General features: G+C 48.3%; 1 protein-coding gene across 1 annotated transcript in view; it reads left to right on the top strand.

Moving 5' to 3' along the window:
* ODAD2 (outer dynein arm docking complex subunit 2) overlaps positions 1–18,113 on the top strand; it is a 148,438-nt gene extending 130,325 nt beyond the window's left edge. Inside the window, exon 13 of the mRNA XM_040992524.1 lies at positions 18,000–18,113. Coding sequence (XP_040848458.1) covers positions 18,000–18,113 — 114 coding nt within the window. The remainder of the gene's footprint in view (positions 1–17,999) is intronic.
* The last annotated feature ends 1,349 nt before the right edge of the window (positions 18,114–19,462 follow it).

Raw genomic sequence — 19,462 nt, 5'->3', positions numbered from 1 at the left:
ATAAACCCTGATAAAAATTTCAATACATAACAAGTAGAAAACAATAGTAATAATGCAAGCAGAGATTTTTAAAAACCGGGCCCGGCGCGGTGGTGCAGTGGTTAAGGTCCTCGCCTTGCACTCCCAGGATCCCATATGGGCGCCGGTTCTAATCCCAACAGCCCCGCTTCCCATCCAGCTCCCTGCTTGTGGCCCGGGAAAGCAGTGGAGGACGGCCCAAAGCTTTGGGACCCTGTACCCGCATGGGAGACCCGGAAGAGGCTCCTGGCTTCGGATCGGCATAGCATCGGCCGTTGTGCGGTCACTTGGGGAGTGAATCATCGGACGGAAGCTCTTCCTCTCTGTCTCTCCTCTCTGTATATCTGCCTTTCCAATAAATAAATCTTTAAAAAAAAAAGATTTTTAAAAACCTACTATTCCTCAGGTGTAAAAGCAAAGGCTACATACAACAATCAAACCCCTGATTAGAACTCTCACTCGTGTAGATTAGCTTTCTGGAATCCTGTGTATTGATCCTCACAGACAAGGGAACACAGAAGGCGTTTGTCTTTCGGGGACTAGCTTGTTTAAATAAATATAATGGTTTCCTGTTTCATCCGTTGAATAGTAAAGGAGAAGATGTCATTCATTTTATGGTTGAGTAGTATTGCATAGTGTATACACACCACGAGTTCTTTATCCAGCCATTGTTGATGGAGAACGCGTTCGACTCCCTGTCTCAACTGCTGTGGACTGTGCCGCTATAACCTTGAGGATACAGGTAACGGTTGACAGTTCTCCTTGCGCTACAGAAGCTTCTTAGCTTCATGTGGATTTTTTTAATGTCACCTGTGCTTTAGCATCTTTTCTAAGATGTTCTTGCCTATGTCTATGTCTTGCAGACTGGTCACCGAGTTTCCTCCAGGAATTTGATATAACCAGGTTGTGGGTCTAGATGCTTGACCCATTTAGAGTTGATTTTTGTGTAAGATGTAAGGTGGGCCTTTTCTTTCATACCTATAGATCTAGCTGGCCCAGCATCATTTGTTGAAGAGCCTGTCCTTTCTCCCTGAATTGGTTCTGGTTTGCTTCTTCAAAGTTGCTCGTCACGGGCGCGTGATTCAGTTCCGGGATTTCTGTTTTCTTCCGTTGATCTTCAGCTCTGTGTTCGTGCGGTGCATCTTGAGGCGTGCTAATCTTGTTCCCTCCAGCTTCGTTTTTGTTAAGATTGCTCTCGTTATTTGGGCTCTCTTGTGTTTCCGTATGCATTTTAAGCTCTTTATTTTCTAGTTCTGACAAGAATGCCATAGGTATTCTGATTGGGGTCACATTGAATCTGTAAACTGCTTTTGGTCATATGTGTATTTCAGCAATACTAATTCTACCAACCTGTGAACATTAAAGGTGTTTTCTGTGTTTTGGTGTCTTCACCTATTTCTTGTCTCGTGTTTTGTAATTTTCACGGTGGAGACCCTACACGTCCATGGTTCAATGTATTCCTTGTCGTTGGGTCCATGTATGTTGACTATTAACGCCTTCAGCATTATGCAATGCTTTTCTTCATCTCTCTTAAAATTTTTTACGTCTGATATTAAAATGGCTGCCTGCTTGTTTTTTCTTCCCTTTGGTGTGTATCTTTGTTTGTGAGGTGTGTTTCTTGTAGGCAACAAGTAGATGGATCTTACTTTTTTTTGAGATTTATTTATTTTTATTGTAAAGTCAGATATACAGAGAGGAGGAGAGACAGAGAGGAAGATCTTCCATCCAATGATTCACTCCCCAAGTGAACGCAATGGCCAGAGCTGAACTGATCCAAAGCCAGGAGCCAGGAACTTCCTCCAGGTCTCCCACGTGGGTGCAGGGTCCCAAGGCTTTGGGCCGACGTCAATTGCTTTCCCAGGCCACAAACAGGGAGCTGGATGGGAAGTGGAGCTACCGGGATTAGAACCGGTGCCCATATGGGATCCTGGGCGCATTCAAAACGAGGATTTTAGCTGCTAGACTATTGCACTGGGCCCAGATCTTAATTTTTAATCCAGTGAGTCTGTATCTTTTGATTGGAGAGTTTAGGCCATTTGCGTTCAGGGTTATTATTGAAAAAAAAAGTAACTTAATCCTACCATTTTTCAATATCTTCATTATTCGCTTTGGATTTCCTTTGTACCTTTACTAGGAGATTTTCTACCTCCCCATTCTATCACTGTGGTGATTGTCATTTCCTATTTCTGTCTGTACCACATTCTTAAACATCATTTGTAAGGCTGAGCAGCTGGTGGCAAATTCTGTCAGTTTCTGTTTGTTTGGGGAGATCTTTATTTCACCTTTATGTGTAAGCAACTTTGGAGGATATGGTATGGTATTTTGAGTGAATAATTTCTCTGTTTTACCACCTGGACTGTGTCTCTCCATTCTCTCCAAGCCTGTGGGATTTTTTGATGAGAAACCAGGTGTCCCCCATTGCCGCTGGGACCCAAGCATTTGGGTCATCTTCTACTTTCCCAGTGCGTCCCTCATGCAGGGAGCTGGGTCTGAAGTGGGGAAGCCAGTACCCATATGGGATGCCAGCACTGCCAGGGGCATGTTAACTCACTGCACCACTGCTTTTGTTTTCAGGTAGTTCATTGGTAGTGTGTAGAAGTGCTGTTGGTTTCTATATGTTGATTTTATATCCTGCAACTGCACCAAATTATTTCTCTAGTTTGAAGAGGTGGAATTTTGATGATTTTCCACATAAAAGATCATATCATCCGCAGCTGAGGCAGTTTAACTTATTCTTTGTCATTCTGGGTACTTCCGTTTTCTCTCTTCTCTTGCCCAATTGTTCTTTGTTGAGCGGAAGTGCTGAATGTTGCTATTTTGTCTTAGTGCCTGATATTTTATTTATTTTTTTTAAATTCTTTTGAAATTGAAATGGAAGATTTACAGAGAGAAGGAGAAACAGATAAAAATCTTCTGTCCTCTGGTTCACTCCCCAAGTGACTTCAACAGCCACGGATGAGCCGATCTGAAGCAGGGTCCCCAGAGGCTTTCTTCCTGGTCTCCCACGTGGGTGCAGGGTCCCGAGACTCTGGGCCATGCTCTGCTGCTTCCCCAGGCCACTAGCAGGGAGCTGGATGGAAAGTGGGACAGCCAGGATGTAAACCAGCACGCATGTGGGATACTTACATGCACAAGGTGAGGATTTAGCCACTGAGCCATCATGCTGGCTGCAGTTTCTGATGTTAGAAGGGGAAGGTTTCAACATCCTTGCGGATCCTGTACTTTCAGTGTTACTATAGCTGCCTGACCTTTCATATTATTCATTATCTTGTATTGATGCTGGTGCATTTGAAGCAGAGGCTTCAGTCTATATTTTTTCTGGAAAAACCCTTCACAGGTCAGCTCTGCAGAGATTTTAGATGGGCCCTCTGATGGGGTCCAAAGGCACGCTTGTTGCTAGAGCCCTTGGGCAAGCCAACCTGGTGCCTGGAACAGCCAGTGGGACCTTAAGCTTGAGTCTGCACTGACCAGCTTGGTCCTGGGCTGGGCTTGGCAATTTTGTTCACCTGGATATCCCTGACGTCATCAACTTTCCCAATAACCTGATCTAGCTATGAATTGTCTCGCTCTTATGCACCTGTTAGCCTGGTTGATGTAGCGTCTGTCTAAGTTTGGAACTCAACCAACAACAGTAACCACAACAAAAAAGAAACAAGTCATTTAATTTGTTCTGTTTCTAAAAAAAAAAATTATTTATCTGTATATCTGAAAGGCAGAGCAACACAGAAAAAGAAGAGAAAGAAAAATAATTATCTTCTGTCCACTGGTTTGCTACCTAAGTGGTTACAACACCCAAAGCTGAGCCAGGATGAATCCGGAGCTCCGTGTTGGTCTTCCACACAGGTTTAAGGGCCCCAGGAATTGAGCCAATTGGATCATCATCTACTGCATCCCCAGGTGCATTGGCAGGGAGCTGAATTGAAAACAGAACTCTAGGGATGGTGATTGGTACTCAGGTATAGTTGCAAAATGAACGAATAAAATCAAAGTTCAGGAATGATGGAAGGGAATGCACATTGCAACAACATCTGCAGCGTCGGAGTTGTTTCTTAGACACAGCAGTCCTTACTCGCGCCTAGCACGAATTCTGAACCAGCCTTTATTTCTCCCCGAATACAAAAAAATTGGGTTGTCCTCTTTCTTTTTCTCCCTTCCAGTCTGATGTGTTCTTTTTCTCTAGGCTGTGTCTTTAAAGTCAGCTCCAGATCTGTTTTTTAAAGGAAAATCTACGCCTAATGATTAAATTCCAGCAAGAGAGGGAAGTGGCTCCAACCATAGCAGAAGGGGTCATGGGAAAGATCAGATTCTGGGAATGTTCTGGAAGTAGAGTCAGTGATGGTGTGCACGGCTTAGACAAGGGCTAGGAGAGAAAGGCAGGGGTCTAGGACACGCCAAGGCTTTCACCCAAACAACTGAAGAGTAGAGTTGGCACCCACTGAGGAGGGAGACTGGGGGACATCCTGTTTGGGATGGGAGGCCTCGGGGCTTCAGCTTTACCTGCCATTTGTATCTCCAGATGGAGCTGGCAGGTCAGCAGCCTGATGATCAGATCCACTCGGGACTTGAGCTGTGAAGGAGATGCGTGAAGCTTCCCTTACTCCCCTCGTCTCGAGCGCCTGTGTCATGCGGTCTTGCCCAGGAAGTTTACTTGCAAATGTCACTGCACAGCAGTGCTCTAGCAAGGCACAGCCGCTACGCAGACAAACCCAACATAACTGCAGGCATTCCACAAGTGCCTCAGAGAGCCCAGGAAAATGGAATTAAACACAGGTTTATCATAGTGTATAATATCTTGAAACTTGCACCTTTTTTTTTTCATAGTACACATTTCTGTGAACTTTTTGAAGAAGAAAATTTAAAATTCTTTATCCCCAAACAAACCTTTACTTTCTTCCAGGTAGACCAGCACATCGGACTTCTAAATCAAATTTTACTTCTCCTCTCAAATATGTTAACATTACATGCAAAGGGCATAAAATAAATAATAACACAGACCAAGAGGCAGAAGGAGAATTACAGAGGAGACAAAAGCAAAAACATTTTTGCAAATAGAAACCCAAATGGTGTGGTCGCAAACTGCCTAGCAGACCTGAGATATCAAAATATGTATTTATAGGGCCCAGTGTTGCTGCCACCCAGGAAACCAGCAGCCCATATGGGCACCAGTGTTCTACTTCCAATCTGGGTCCCTGTTAATGCGTCTGAGAAAATAGTGGAAGACAGCCCAAGAGATTGGGCTCCTGGCACCTGCGTGGGAAATCTGGATGAAATTCCTGGTTCCTTGCATCAGACTAGCCTAGGCCCGGCCTTTACGGTCATCTGGGGAATGAACCAACATATGGAAAATTCTCTCTCTTTCTCTGTGTGTGTGTGTGTATGTGTGTGTCTTCTCTCTCACTTCTCTCCATTAGCTCTGCTTTGCAAAATGAATAAATTTGTTTTGAAAAATCCACATTGACAATAGGAAAAGCTTAGAACAGACCCAACTGACAATATGGAAGTTTCAAAACACCTAGGAACTAGCAGCACCAAGTGCCTCTAGAACTGGATAGTAAGGCGGTGGAGGCTACAATTATGGTGGAGGCTACAACTAGGAAAGCTGCGTAAAAACTCAAACCCCTGCTCCGACGCCCCCGTGGCCCTGCCAGGCCCTGCCCACCCAGCAGCTGGTGGGGGAAGGTGAGCAGGACCGCTGGCCTGGAGCTGCCGTTCCTGTGCGTGCCCAGTGCTCTACTGAAGAGGAAGACAAGAAATTACGTTGTGGAGAAGTCAGAGGGCTGTTCCTTCTTTTAGGAAGATACAGTCTAAACCAGAGTTCATGTGGATGAGCAGGTGAGGACTGCGTTTCAGAGAATCTTCTAGAAAACACCTGTGAGAGGAGGCGCCTGAGCACCCAGGTCACTCACTAGGAAGGCTCACAGTGAGCAAGTGCCAAGTCCTTGAAAGTGGGAGCTGCACACAAAGGCATGCTTAGGAGAAACAAGGTGTGGTAGAGAAAATAACAGATTTTATTACTATAAGTATCCTCAGGCTGAGAGACATGATACTGTATCCATAAAACCAGAGAATTTTTTTTTTAAAAAAATAACAAAATAAATTTAAAAATAACAAAACCACAAACAAACAAGCAAAAGCATTCGGGGGAACTCTGGATGCTTGAAAATATAGAAAATCTACCGAAAGTAGGACAAAAGGAAACAAAGGGAATTTGGAAAGGAAAGTAAGGAAATTGGGAAACCAGAGCAAAAGATGTAACAGGTCAGATCCAAAAAGAGATATCTGGAAAAATGAGGAGGTAGACATCTAATGGAATGAGATCTGCCAGAACTCAAGCACATGGATCCCAGACCGAAGGGGCCCCGGAACGTTCTAGTGATCCATGGGTGAAGGAATACAGCATCATGGATTTTCAAATACAATGAAAAAACCCTATAGCCATCAGAAGGGATGGAGTCTCTGAGACAGAAATGAAGTATAACAGTGACTTGGGGCGCAAGATGATGATGGAGCAATGACATAAAACTGGTAAGAAAAGCAAATCCTGAGCAAATTCCCTAATCAGGAGAACTGTTCATGATGACAGTACCTTCCTAGCACATTTTTCCAGAAGAAACCAGCAGATCGAATTACGCCAGTGTCATTTTTGACGCCTTCAGAAGTACTGTCAGTGAGCCCAGTTCATGTTCTGTCCCGTACTTGGTCTTGTCTTGGCCACATACTGATGGAGTTCCTGCCTGGGTAACTTTGCAGAGGAAACTCATAGAGAAACCCAAGCAGAAAATGCCAAGAATTCTGTTCCTTGTGCTGTATTTCTTTTTTAAGGGATTTGTTTATTTTTATTGGAATGGCAGATTTACAGAGAGAAGGAGAGACAAAAAGATCTTCACTCCCTAGGTAGCTGCAGTGTCCAGAGCTGAACCAATCTAAAGCCAGGATCCAGGAGCCTCCTCTGGGTTTCCCATGCAGGTGCAGGGTCCCAAGGCTTTGGGCTACTGCTTTCCGAGACCACAAGCAGGGAACTGAATGGGAAGTGGAGCAGCCGGGATAGGAACTGGTGCCCATATGAGATCCTGGTGATTGTAAGGAGAAGATTTAGCCACTGATCAACACACGTTGTGCTGTATTTCTTTTTAATTTTTTTTACTTACTCATTTTCATATATCTGTAAAGCAGAGAGAGAGAAGCAGAGATCTTTCATCTGCTGGCTCACTGCCCGAATGTCTGCAAGGGCTGGGGCTGGATCAGACCAGAACGTGGAGCCAGCAACTCAATCCAGGCCCTCCCGTGTGTGTTGTGATGACATAACTGCTGGAGCTGTCACCTACTGCCTCCCAGGCTGTACACTTTCAAGAGACTGGAGTCAGGAGTGGAGCTGAAAGCCTTGATTGCAGGTAACCTTGGCAGCATCCTAACCCCTGTGCTGCGCTCCTCCAGGTACCCAGCTGGGGGAACGATGCCATGAGCCTTGGGGCTCCTTCATTCTCCACATGGGATGTTTGGAAGCAATAGGGAGCTGAAGCCAACTTGGACTCAGAAGCCTTTCCTTGCACAGTGGTGTCCGTGCGCAACCGCCACTGGAAACAGCAGCCTGACTTCCAGGTGTTCAGCTCTTGTTTTGTCGCTTGTCATTCATTGCTAGCCTCAGGATGAGCATGTCATGCATTTCCTGCTAGAGAGGTGAATGGCAAACAAGTGGGGATCAGTGGCCTTGGCCCAGGCCTCGTTCTGGACTTCCAAAGACTACCTCATCTTTGTGGAGGCACCCTGGAGAAGAAGTAACACGCAGTTGGTCCCCATTGGGGACCTCCCAGCACCCACTGCCCTCGGCCTGCCCACCATCACCCGTTTGTTTCCTCTGTTGTGTTCCTTTGAGAGAAGCTGAAGGTGGGCACAGAGAGTTCCCTGGGAGGACAGGTCAGCGCTGCTTTAAAACACTACGCTCCGTACGTTTCTCCTTGGCAAAGACTTTTCCGCATTCTTATGCTTAGATTCAGTTTTCCCACATTGACATTTTCCAGCCCAGTAAGAAGAAGGTAAAATAGTTGAATTTAAAAAGTATACGCGTTCTGGTGACTCTTGCAGATTTGTTTATGGGTTACCGTTTTGCGCGAGGATACTTCAGTCGCTTTAGCCCAATTCTCTAACAGCACAAAGACTAGACCTTCATAAATAATACAGGTTAGCCCTTAGGATAAAAGCAGGTGTTTGCAAGCAATGAATCTCAACTGAACTTGAACTATGGTTATGCAACAAGGTGGAGGAATCCACCATGGGGGGAGGGGTATGGGAGGGGTGGGGGGGATCCCCAGCGCCTATAAAACTGTACTACATAATATAATGTAAGCAACAATAAAAAAAAAAAATAATACAGGTTAGCGTCCTCGTCTGAGTTTACAATTCAAACCACGTACCTGTTCTTCCAACTTCTCCTGCTTCCCATGCCAAAGATACTTCAGTTCTATTTATCTCATCTTTTTAAAGTTTTGAATGCATGCGTTTGCTTATCCATGGGGCCTGAAGTCCTCGTGACCCGGAGACAAACTCAAAGAACACAAACTCATTTGTATGGAAACTGACCAGTCTTGCTGTTTCAGCTCAGAGAAGTTTGTTTTTTTTTTTTTTTAAGATTTATTTATTTTTATTGGAAAGGGAGATATACAGGAAGGAGGAGAGACAAAGAGGAAGATCTTCCGTCCGATGGTCCACTGCCCAAGTGGCCACAACAGCCAGAGCTGAACCAATCTGAAGCCAGAAGCCAGGAGCTCTTTCAGGTCTCCCACGCAGGTGCAGGGTCCCAAGGCTTTGGACCATCCTCCACTGCTTTCCCAGGCCACAGGCAGGGAGCTGGATGGGAAGTGGAACTGCCAGGATTAAAACCGGTGACCATATGGGTTCCCCGGGGTGCAAGGTGAGGCTTAACCACTGTGCTATCACGCCAGGCTCTCAGCTCAGAGAAGTTTTAAGTGGGAATGCCTTGACTTCTGCTTTCCCTGATTAGTAGGACACCACAGCCCTCTGCTAACAGTTTCACAACAGCTGGAATCAACTTCAATCAGTCCGTTAGAACTCTAGCCGAGAAAAGGAGCTGACAGTAAATGTTCATCTTTCTACACAATAGCAACTTCCGACTCAACAGCAAAATAACAACCACAATCATCATAACAGCTAGCGTCTGTGAGCACCTGGTATGCACCATTTACAGCAGTATCTCATTTAATCTCCGCACCTCTGCTAGTCAGGAAGCATTACTAAAAAATCTTCATTTACACATGAAAGCTCTGGGGCTCAGAAGGAGCTACTCCAGGTCACTTACAACTAAGAGTCAGGATTCAAACCCAGATTTTCCAAACCCCATATGGGAACCTAAGGAGCTACTATGCTATAGAAACTTTCTCCCCTGGCGAATTTTTCTCCTCTCCACTTTAAAATAAATATACCCAGTGACAAAACGCAAATCTTAGCCCTTTTATCCGTCCTCATGTCACCTTTTCCTTAGCATACTTACCAGGAAAGAGACTTTTTGTTTCCCTTTTGTGTCTGTTAGGAGTAAAACTCAAGGAGCGAGTTGAACCTGTTCCAAATGACAGCCGATGCCTCTGCGAAGGGTGCAGGGAGTCTCGCCCCTTGCTTCCCTGTGCCGCCAGATCTCGGGCACAGCCACACAATGTCTGGCAGTTTGGGCTGGTGGCGAGGGCTCTCTTTGTGGTAGCATCCATGTCTGCCCTCGGTGGTACCCAAGGCGCTAAGCTCCTGTCGCTTTATCTGGCCTCAAAAGCTCACCAGCAGGAAGCTCCTGAAGAAACTGGATTAAACTCTAGAGGAGAAAAACTCAAATCAGATGTGAGCAGCTGTCTACACGAAAGTGGGGGACAGATCCAGTGAGCAGCAGGCTCCTTCGAGTCTCATGACACGGGACTCGCGTCACTTAAGCATCGGATGGTGGAGACCCTCTGCAGCTGCTCTAGTTGAATACGGAAAGACCGATCTACCTAGAATAAAGGCGTATGTGGTTATGAAGGCCGGAAGGGTCGAGAAGTGATGGACCACGCAGGCACGTGCCAGGAATCCACTCTCCAGTCTCCCCTCCTCTGGTGGGAAAGCCGCAGTCCCTCCTGATTGGGCCCCACCTTGATGGCCTCCTTTCACCTGTGACACCCAACAAGGGTCCTACCACGCAGCACCACGGTGTGGATTTGATTTGCAGCCCCTTAATTCCACCCAGTGGGAATCACATCCCAACAGAAGTTTAGGTGGGGCTGCCGGAACTCTGGCAGATGGTGGCAATGCTCTCCTGCCCCCTGGAGGCAGACGGGCACCATGGACCACGCAGGCAGGAGGGTTCTGTCCCAGACCAGCATACACATTCAATGTACTTAGAGGCCCTGGGTCCTGGCAAGCTGTCATATGAGTCAAATTACCGAGGTTCCAAGCCTGGACGTGCAAAGAGCAACCACGGCGGAATCTCCGTTGGAATCGCCACAGGAGTTCGGCCAAACTCTGGAAAGTATTTGCGACGCAACTCCCATCCAAATGCATTGCTTCTTTCTCGAGCAGAACAGGAGTGCCACAGCACGAGGCCTCATGAGGAAGTAGACAGTGAAGGGATCCACGGTTCTTACCGGCTGTGGGAACCCAAGATCTTTCTGGACGGCTTCCCACACTTGGCACGCGGGCAGGTATTTGAAGCAGCCATCCGGCTCCAGTGAAAAGTCCTCTTTCCAGTCCGTGTCCACCCAAACCACAAGAAAATCTGTTATCCCTCAGACAGGCACATACTTTTCATGCAACTGAAATATTACGTAAAAATCCCGAACGGTCGAATATCAAAGTCTAAAAATGGACTCGCAGGCCCAGGTTGCTTCGCTCTGGCTGTCCTCCAGGAGCTGCGGCAGCACAGGTTGCGGCTGGACACTGAGGCCCCAGGCTTGGACTCACAGCATTATTGCAGCACCAGGGTTGCGCCCACGGGGGCACCGCCCATCATGCTTGTCCCCACCTTCTTTACACCCGCCTGGCCACAAGTGCTTTGTGTGAATGACGTTTGTAAGTGCTGTGTTCAATGTGCTTTTCAAGTGAAGTGGGCCAGTTTTCCTCCAGGACACCTGTGAAACTGCACGCAGGTGCCTCCTTTTCCTGCCGAGCCCCACGGGAACCAGGAGCTGACTCCGCAGGCCAGCTACGTGGCTGTTGGTGGGAGCTGCGTGCAGCATTCCTGAGGGCTGCAGGTGGCTTGTGAAGCTTGTGGGAGAAGACAAGCACATCCTGCAGCCAGATTCCAGCCCAGCACACATGGGATTCCCGTGGAAACTGGGGAAGCCTGTGGGGTACACACCCCACTGCAGCCGATGAAGGAGCCATAGATGCATGTCCTCTGGATGTGCGATGCTTGTGAGGAGCCTTCACTGCCAGAAACAGGACATTCAGGAAAAACAATGGCCCTCGAGTCCACAGCAAAACCGACAGGGGGTGCCTCAACGGAGGGTGCTGCGAGTGCTTCGCCAGCATCCTGCCCATCCTGCCCTGAGTGCTGCCAGCTCTGTTGGCTGAGAAGCCCTCTGGCCACGTACAAGGAGCACAGTGACTGAATCCACCAGCAAAGAATAAATCCCAGTGCTTGACACACAGGAACTTGGTAGTTAATGGGATCCTCTCAGTTGATGCAACTCGTAAGGGAAGCTGTGGGTGATACCAGCCAAGATGCTCCAGGTAAACCGCAAGGAGCAGCTCCTGGCCCACCACATGGACCACTCTAAACCGCTTGTTTCCCCTGTTCAGCTTGCCTGTGAAACACTCACCCTTGCCCATACATCAGGAATGTAAGAGAGTGGCCCACTGGGCTCCGTAGGCTTAGTTTTCTGGATGGAAATTTACTAACCACCACAAGACAAGAGGAATGAAGGCCTCCGGCCAACACAAGAAACAAAGAATAGGCATCTTGGTTCCCTGTGGCTTCCACGTTTTCTTCTAGGAAGTGGGCTGGCCCACACCCCTGCCTGGCTGATTCCAGGGAAAGTTCCACATGTGGCCAGTTCTCTGTGTGCTGCTTAGCGGCTGAAGCTGTGGGAGTGAGTACCCCGTGGGGGACGACTGCAGAACCACCAATGCAACAGCCAATGAGAGGCTAGGTTTCTGCAAGTATCAGCAGTGTGTCCCGGGTCCCCAGGTGGCTGGACTGTAGAGCCCGTGCTGACAGGAGCCAGGCTTCAGCACCCAAGCATCTCTTCCGTCACAGCTCCCAAACTGACATGAGCCAGCCTCTGTGAAAGAGATGGCAGAGCCAGACTTTGAGGCTGGCGAAATCACCACCATGTGAATGAAAACCACTGGAGGAGTGCTGACTCTTGTACTGGGTATCGGGGCCTTTGATTCAGATGCGTAGCCTGGTATACAGAGCTCAACCACCCCTGGGACTGGCCCAGTCCTTGTGTGGGGATGCAGTGGGCAGAGCAGGCAGCTGGGCAGCTCGAGAGCAGCTGCAACGCATTTAACCCCAAGTCCATTCTCCGTGAAGACCCAAGGTCACGGCCATGCACTGAGAGCACTGCATTAAATTTCTCGCTCTTACATTCGGTGTCTGTCTCTCAGTCCAGCCTTGCTCCTAACATGACCTCCCTGCCCCAGGCCTCTGATGGCCTTCTCCAGAACAAAGTCAAGGCTCTTCTTCACACCTCCTTTGCTTCTTCTCCTCACCTCTTGCTGTCCATTTCTGCCTTTCCCCAGCGCCAGTTCTCCAGCCTATGCTTTGCTCTCACCCCTCATGCACGAGTGCTCAGAGGTGGACAAAGCTCAGGCAGTCAGCAGGCAGAACTCCTGAGGGAGGATGCTCACAGGACTCAGAGCCAGGATGTGGTTATGAGGACAGATGCCCGGGCACTTGGCGAAGGCGTATGCCACCTTGGTCATCTTCATCATGACCCCGGAGCTCTGGTTAGCTCTGGCCAACAGGTGTGGAGGTCAGGTTCAGGAGGCTCAGGGACCTGCCAGCAAGTAGAAGAGACAGGAATGGAGGCCCAAAAGGCTGAGATCCCAACACCCACACCATCACTGATGTCTGCTTGACCTTGACATCTAGACAGAAAGGAGAGCTGCATGACCAAAGGTAAGGGTCTCAAACAGTGAAGTCTCTATGTTCACCTCTTCTCAGATTTAAGAAATAACAAGGACTAAAGCTGTCAGAGAGGTGAGCAGAGGTTTGGCAAGTGGCCCTGTGAAAAGAGAAGTGCTGTGTCTAATGGGCTGTCCTACACTTAGCCGAGTGACAACTACGGGGCGCGTGGAGACTTCGCTGCTTCCAGATCTCATTTGCTTATGGAAATCAAGCTTGTAATGCGGCATGGGGCCCTGGTATCGCAGGCAGAGCAGGGTCTGCAGCTAACTGGCATGAATTCACCGTGATAATAATAGCCATAATAGGTATAATAGGTAAGCCACTAGGGTGAAAAAAGGTGTCTGTTAGTGTGACTGAGGTTGGCAAGAGAGTTCTGATGCTGTGTTTCACTGTGTGTGTGTGTGTGTGTGTGTGTGTGTGTGTGTGTGTGTGTGTAAAGATTTGTTCTTACTGGTAAGTCAGATGCTGTGTGTTTTTTTAAAGCCAGGTGCTTAACAGGTGTGATCTGCTTCGGAATCACCTACCTAGGAAAAAAGATGGTGGTGGTGGTGAAGGCAGGGAATGGCTGTAAAAGCAAGTTACTAGAAACTTTATGAAATCCTCTAGGGATTATATACTTTGCCAATAAATTGGCTGGTGTGTTTTGTCTCCTTGGAAGAGATCCTTCAAAGATTAGAAAGCAGCATTGAGTGAAAAAAAAAAAAAAAACAACGAAGGTGGGAGGACATGAAGAGATTCTTCTGAGTGAAGAGTCACTTGTATCAGGCTCTCGAGTGAGGGTCCCTCTTGGGGAGCCAAACCAGCAGGTTTGCAGCCAGCCCTCGGCATGGAGCATGCAGGGTGCCATGATGGCTGCTGGCACATCGGTCCAAGCTCTGGTGTGAGGATGAGGCATGGAGGGAGCAGCCTGAGCACATCTGTACTCCTCCACCTGACATTGCAGTTTCATCCTGTTCAAGCCGCTGGGAACCCAAGTTCCATGTGCCATGGCTAAGTGGCACAGCACACCATGAGGTCTCCAAGGTTTGCCCTGGAGAGCTGCACCCACTGCCACTGCCCCAGTGTCGCCAGTGAGAATCAAACCGCACTGGGCTGGCCTGGGACAGGCTCCAAATGCAAAACGCCAAGGGCAGTACTGAGGACCTGTCTGTTCTGAACAATCACAAAGTTAAAAAATTGAGGTAGGGCCCGGCGAGGTGGCCTAGCAGCGAAAGTCTTTGCCTTGAACACACCGGGATCCCATACGGGCGCCGGTTCTAATCCCGGCAGCTCCACTTCCCATCCAGCTTCCTGCTGGTGGCCTGGGAAGGCAGTTGAAGATGGCCCAAAGCCTTGGGACCCTGCACCCACGTGGGTGACCCGGAAAAGGTTGCCCCAGCTTCGGATCGGCGCAGCACCGGCCATTGTGGTCACTTGGGGAGTGAATCATCGGACGGAAGATCTTCCTCTCTGTCTCTCCTCTCTGTATATCCGCCTTTCCAATGAAAATAAATAAATCTTTTTTAAAAAATTGAGGTGAACCGTTGCTGGCACAGCATCTGTGTGTATTTAGAAGAGATGGTCTTGGGATCGGTGCTATGGCTTCGCAGGTCAAGATGCTACCTGTAGTGCTATCATCCCGTACAGATACCAGCTTGAGTCCCGGCTGCTCCACTTCCATCCAGCTCCCTGCTAATGGCCTGGGAAAGCAGTGAAAGATGGTTCAAGTGGTTGGGACCCTATACCCATATGGGAGACCTGAAAGAAACTCCTGGCTTTGGACTGGCCTAGCCATTTGCACTGTTGCAGCCATTTGAAGAGTGAATTCGTGGATAGAAAACTTCTGTTTCTCTCTTAACTCTGCCTTTCAAATAAATACATAAGTCTTTTTTTAAAAGAAGAAGTGGTCCCAAGTTCATGAAATGACACTTGCTTTTAAAATGTTCTCTGTAGTAAGGTGAGATACTAAAATGATGAAAGGGTTGATTAAAATATTGAGCTGTTGATCATGAGTTTTAACAGTTGCAAGCTAAGAGAAGCATGGAGTGCGAGTTGACATAGAAGATGGAAGCCATGTGTTTGGATAACCAAAAAGCACTGGCTACCCTGTTCCTCCTTTCCTCCTGCCTGTGATTTTTCCCATTATTTCATCTTCTGGGCAGAAAGACTCTGTGTGTGTGTGTGTGTGTGTGTGTGTGTGTGTGTGTGTGTGTGTATAAAAATGCGTAACAGTTGTATATTGACCTACATTCCTATGGTCACACCCTGGAACTGCCAGTACTCAAAACAACGTTATGAAATCGTAAATTCCAAGTGCTCTGAGCTCCCCGTGCCCCGTTTCCCACCATTTTCCTGTGCTTCCATCCCATCGGAACTCCCTTGCTGCCTGGCTGAGCTTCTCCCCTCCCAGACCATCCAGCTGAGCAGAATCCCCCTCCCTCCTCCCTCCCGCACCCAGTCCACTGTGGACCACAGGACTGCTCAGACGCACTGCAGCTCTGCAGTTCGCCTCCTCCGTCCCACACCAGACCAGGGCTGCCTGATGCCAGAGAAAACCACTCTGTGATGAAAGCTGCCCGTATCCTCCTGTGTCCTTCAGGTCACTCCAGGACTCTTTTGGACACCCAATACAATGTAAGTGCTATAAAAACAGTTGTGGAGTCACGTGGTTTAGGGCGTAAACTCGAGAAGTCTGTCCATGTTGAGCAGGGATGCAGGATTTTCCCTGGTATTTTCCATTTTTCAGTTGACAGAATTGCAGATGTGGAATCCACAGAGTTCTGCACACTCTGCAGTCTCAGGACACTGAGAGCCACTTTGGTTTCTCTAGGCTTCTGCCCATCATGGGTGAATGTCACAATTGAGGCAATGGTTCCAATTGAGGCAATGGCTCTGCATGGTGTGTAAACGATGAATGTAGTCAAGGATGGTGGACAGGTGGTATAGGCTTTGAGGGAGTACCTGTGGGAGGCATGGGGGCAGTTAAGTTATGGGCCCATGGGAGGTGTGGGGGCAGCCAAGTGGATGCCCGTGGGAGGCACAGGGGCAGCTAAGCTTCAAGATATGACGAGTAAGACCTGGAGTGGTGGCCTAGCGGCTAAAGTCCTCCCCTTGAACATGCCAGCATCCCATATGGGCGCTGGTTAGTGTCCCAGCTGCTCCACTTTCCATCCTGCTCCCTGCTTGTGGCCTGGGAAAGCAGTCGAGGACAGCCCAAAGCCATGGGACCCTGCCACGTTGGAGACCTGGAGAAAGTTCCTGGCTTCCTGCTTTGGATTGGCACAGCTCTGGCCATTGCATTCACTTGGGGAGTGAATCATTGGACAGAAGATCTTCCTCTCTGTCTCTCCTCCTCTCATTATATCTGACTTTGCAATAAAAATAAATCTTTTTTTTAAAAAAAAAAAGATATGACGAGTAGTGGAAGGAATAGGGTAGGTGGGGGTTGAGTGAGCAATTGAATGTGTGTCTGTTGCTGGGAGGAACTCATGTTTAGACAAAAACCAGTTGAGAATGAGTCGGCTGCGGAGAAGTCTGAGCAGCACCGACACCCCAGAGGAGGCTCCTGGGCACAGACACAGACGTTGAAGACAGATCCATGTAAATGATGCATGAAATCAGGGAGTGAGAGGCATGGGCAAGGCAGAAGGACCAAAGTAGAAGTGGAGGAGGGCATTGTCCTAAGGAGTTGGCCACTAATGGAAGCCTGAAACTGAGAATAAGTGGATAGGAAAGGATGATGTGCAAAGCCGGCTACAGTAGCATGCTGTTACAGGTCGGTAAGAGAACTCCAAGGTGTCCCTGCCCAGCGGGCATGTGTGCCACATCAGAGAGCCTGGGTTTGGCTCCTGACTCCCACATCCTGCTGCTGCACAAGTAATGGGAGACTCCATAGAGTGCCCAGCTCCTGGACTCATCTCCCTCAGCTTCTCCCTCTCCCTGTCTCTCTCTCTGTCAAATGGCTTTTTCAAAGGTCTCCGTTGCTCCTGGCAACATGGGAGCTATTGACCACAGGGAATAGTTGTTTTGTGTCTTTAAAAATATATATAGGAAAAGATGTGTATTTAAAATGGTGATAGAGAAGACCCATTGCGAGGGAGAGGTTAAAGTAGAAAGGGGGAGTGTTGGGGAGTAGCATGCCTCCAGGAGCAGGAGCCTGAACGAGATTACAGGCAGAGGGAGGAAGAGAGAGACCCTCATGGTGTCTGGAAGGAAGAAGTGTGTGCTCAATGCTGGTGGGCTTGTGCTTGGATTGATATAGATCGTATCTAATGGCTTCTATCGGATTCAGGAAGGAGCCCTCATAGGATGTCTTCTGAGGGTGGAGGCTGCAGGAAGGAGGGAGAGATTGGAGAAGAAGGAAGACAATTTGAATGAAGTGTTGAGAAGAGTCAGCAGTGACCTGAGTGGAGAGAAGCATCTGTAGTTTATAGACCCTGATGAGAATCCAGCAGAGCCTGACCTCAGCATTGCAGGGCTCAGTGACTGGCCAAGGGGACCATTACGGATTTCCTGGATATGTGTCAGGAGGAGAATGATGGAGGGGATGGGTTATGAAGGCAGCAGCACACGGGCCTGTAGACTGGAGGCCAGGATGAGAAGGCTGCTACAGGAGACACTCTTTTCAGGGAGATTGCAGGTGAAAATGTGGAATGAGGAAATGACAAAACATCAGAAGCAAAGTGTGAGCATGGGCACTGGGGGGATTGGGGCTGGGGGGTCCAGCCTGGCCAGGACCTGTGACCCAAGGAGACTGGGGGCAGTCTCCTGCACAGTCTGGGAAATATCACACACTTCCCTCATTTCACTTTAAGACCTGGATCTAATTTGGTACCATTTACATGTACATATGCCATGATTGACGGGTTGGGTTGTTTTCCTCTGTGTTCCACAGCTGCTGTTGGACATGATAGGTTCTCCTGACCAGGACCTCCAGGAGGCTGCAGCCGGTTGCATCTCCAACATCCGCAGGCTGGCTCTGGCCACAGATAAGGTGAGGTACACTTGAAACACAGAGGGACCGAGCCAGCGAATTGTACAACACGTGGTACATGGCGCCTCCTGGCTCAGGAAGCCTAAGGATTGAAGAGACAAAGGACCCTGTTGGCACAGGGACTTTCTACCCCGTGGAATGCTGCGGAGTGTGCCGCATAGTACAGTGTGTTGCTGGGACTTTCAAAGCAATGGGTTTCCAGGAGCCTGGAACTCCCATGTGTTCAGCGATGCTCGGCCTTGGTGAAGCAGTTAATAAAGGAGGTGGCGTGGTTCGTGGTGACTCTTGACTGTCTTTTTCCACTCCTCGTCTATGAAAACTCTTCTACTGTCCCATGGTGCAGGGCGGGTCGGGGTGGACACTTGCAACCCACAGTAGAGCCCTGAGGAATGCTGAGGTCACACACTGTAATGAAAGGCATCATACGGCTGCAGCCGACCCGCGACAGCCCATCCTGCAGTCATCCCAGGCATGGTCAAACATCCCAGAAGGCCATGTGCAGCAGCTGTGTGTTGCTGCACCAGAGAAGAGCGTAAGCCATGATGCTTTTTCTGTTACCCTTGGTCTTGGTGAGCAAAAGCAGTTACATGATTTATATCTCTCCCAGGGACTCATCAACCCTTTTACTGAAATAAAGGAAGCCACGGCTGGTGTGAGGATGTTACTTCACATGGAGTGGCCTTGAGTTCCTCAGCTTGTTTTCAGCACATTCAGTACTTTCTCAAAGATGGCTGTGTTTGATCAGGTGAAGAAATGTTAAAACCCACTTGAGCGGCTCACGTGTGTCACCTGGGCGTGCTGAACTGCTCGGGAACTGACTGTCCCTGGCGTGGAATTCTAAAGCGAAGAAACCTGCTCAGCAGACATCGGCTAAGCACACTGGCCTATATGTGTCAGCAGCAGACAAGATCTTACTGGGAAATTGCTGGAGATCTCATATGCTTATCATAATTGGGAGAGGATTATCAACCTTACTAAATTTACTGTAAATAATTCCCATGAGTCCAATGGCCAGTACAGCATGAGAAGGCTACAAGACAGAAGCTCGATCAATAGAAGGCATTTCTGAGAGTTGTGAGGTCTTGTAAATTACCAGTTCATCTTCCCTGTCAAAGGAAACTAACATGAACAAGGAAATGGTGTTGATAACCAAGAGTTGAGTTTCAATAGCAGGGTAAGTGACTTTACATTTCAATAGTAGAGATGAACAAATATATAGGAATTTATTTGTTTCAAAATTAGAGTGAGAGCAGGGAAGGATGAGAGAGAAAGAAAGAGACTTCCATTTGCTGGTTCACCCCCAAAATGTCCACGATAGTAAGAGATAAACCAGGTCATAGCCAGGAGCCAGGAGCCCCCATCTA

This window comes from Ochotona curzoniae, unplaced genomic scaffold (assembly GCF_017591425.1).
Source record: "Ochotona curzoniae isolate NIBS_2020 unplaced genomic scaffold, NIBS_Ocur_1.0 contig_78, whole genome shotgun sequence".
Lineage (NCBI taxonomy): Eukaryota > Metazoa > Chordata > Mammalia > Lagomorpha > Ochotonidae > Ochotona > Ochotona curzoniae.
The sequence above is the reverse complement of the archived record's forward strand: the minus strand, read 5'-3'. Positions and strand labels throughout refer to the sequence as shown.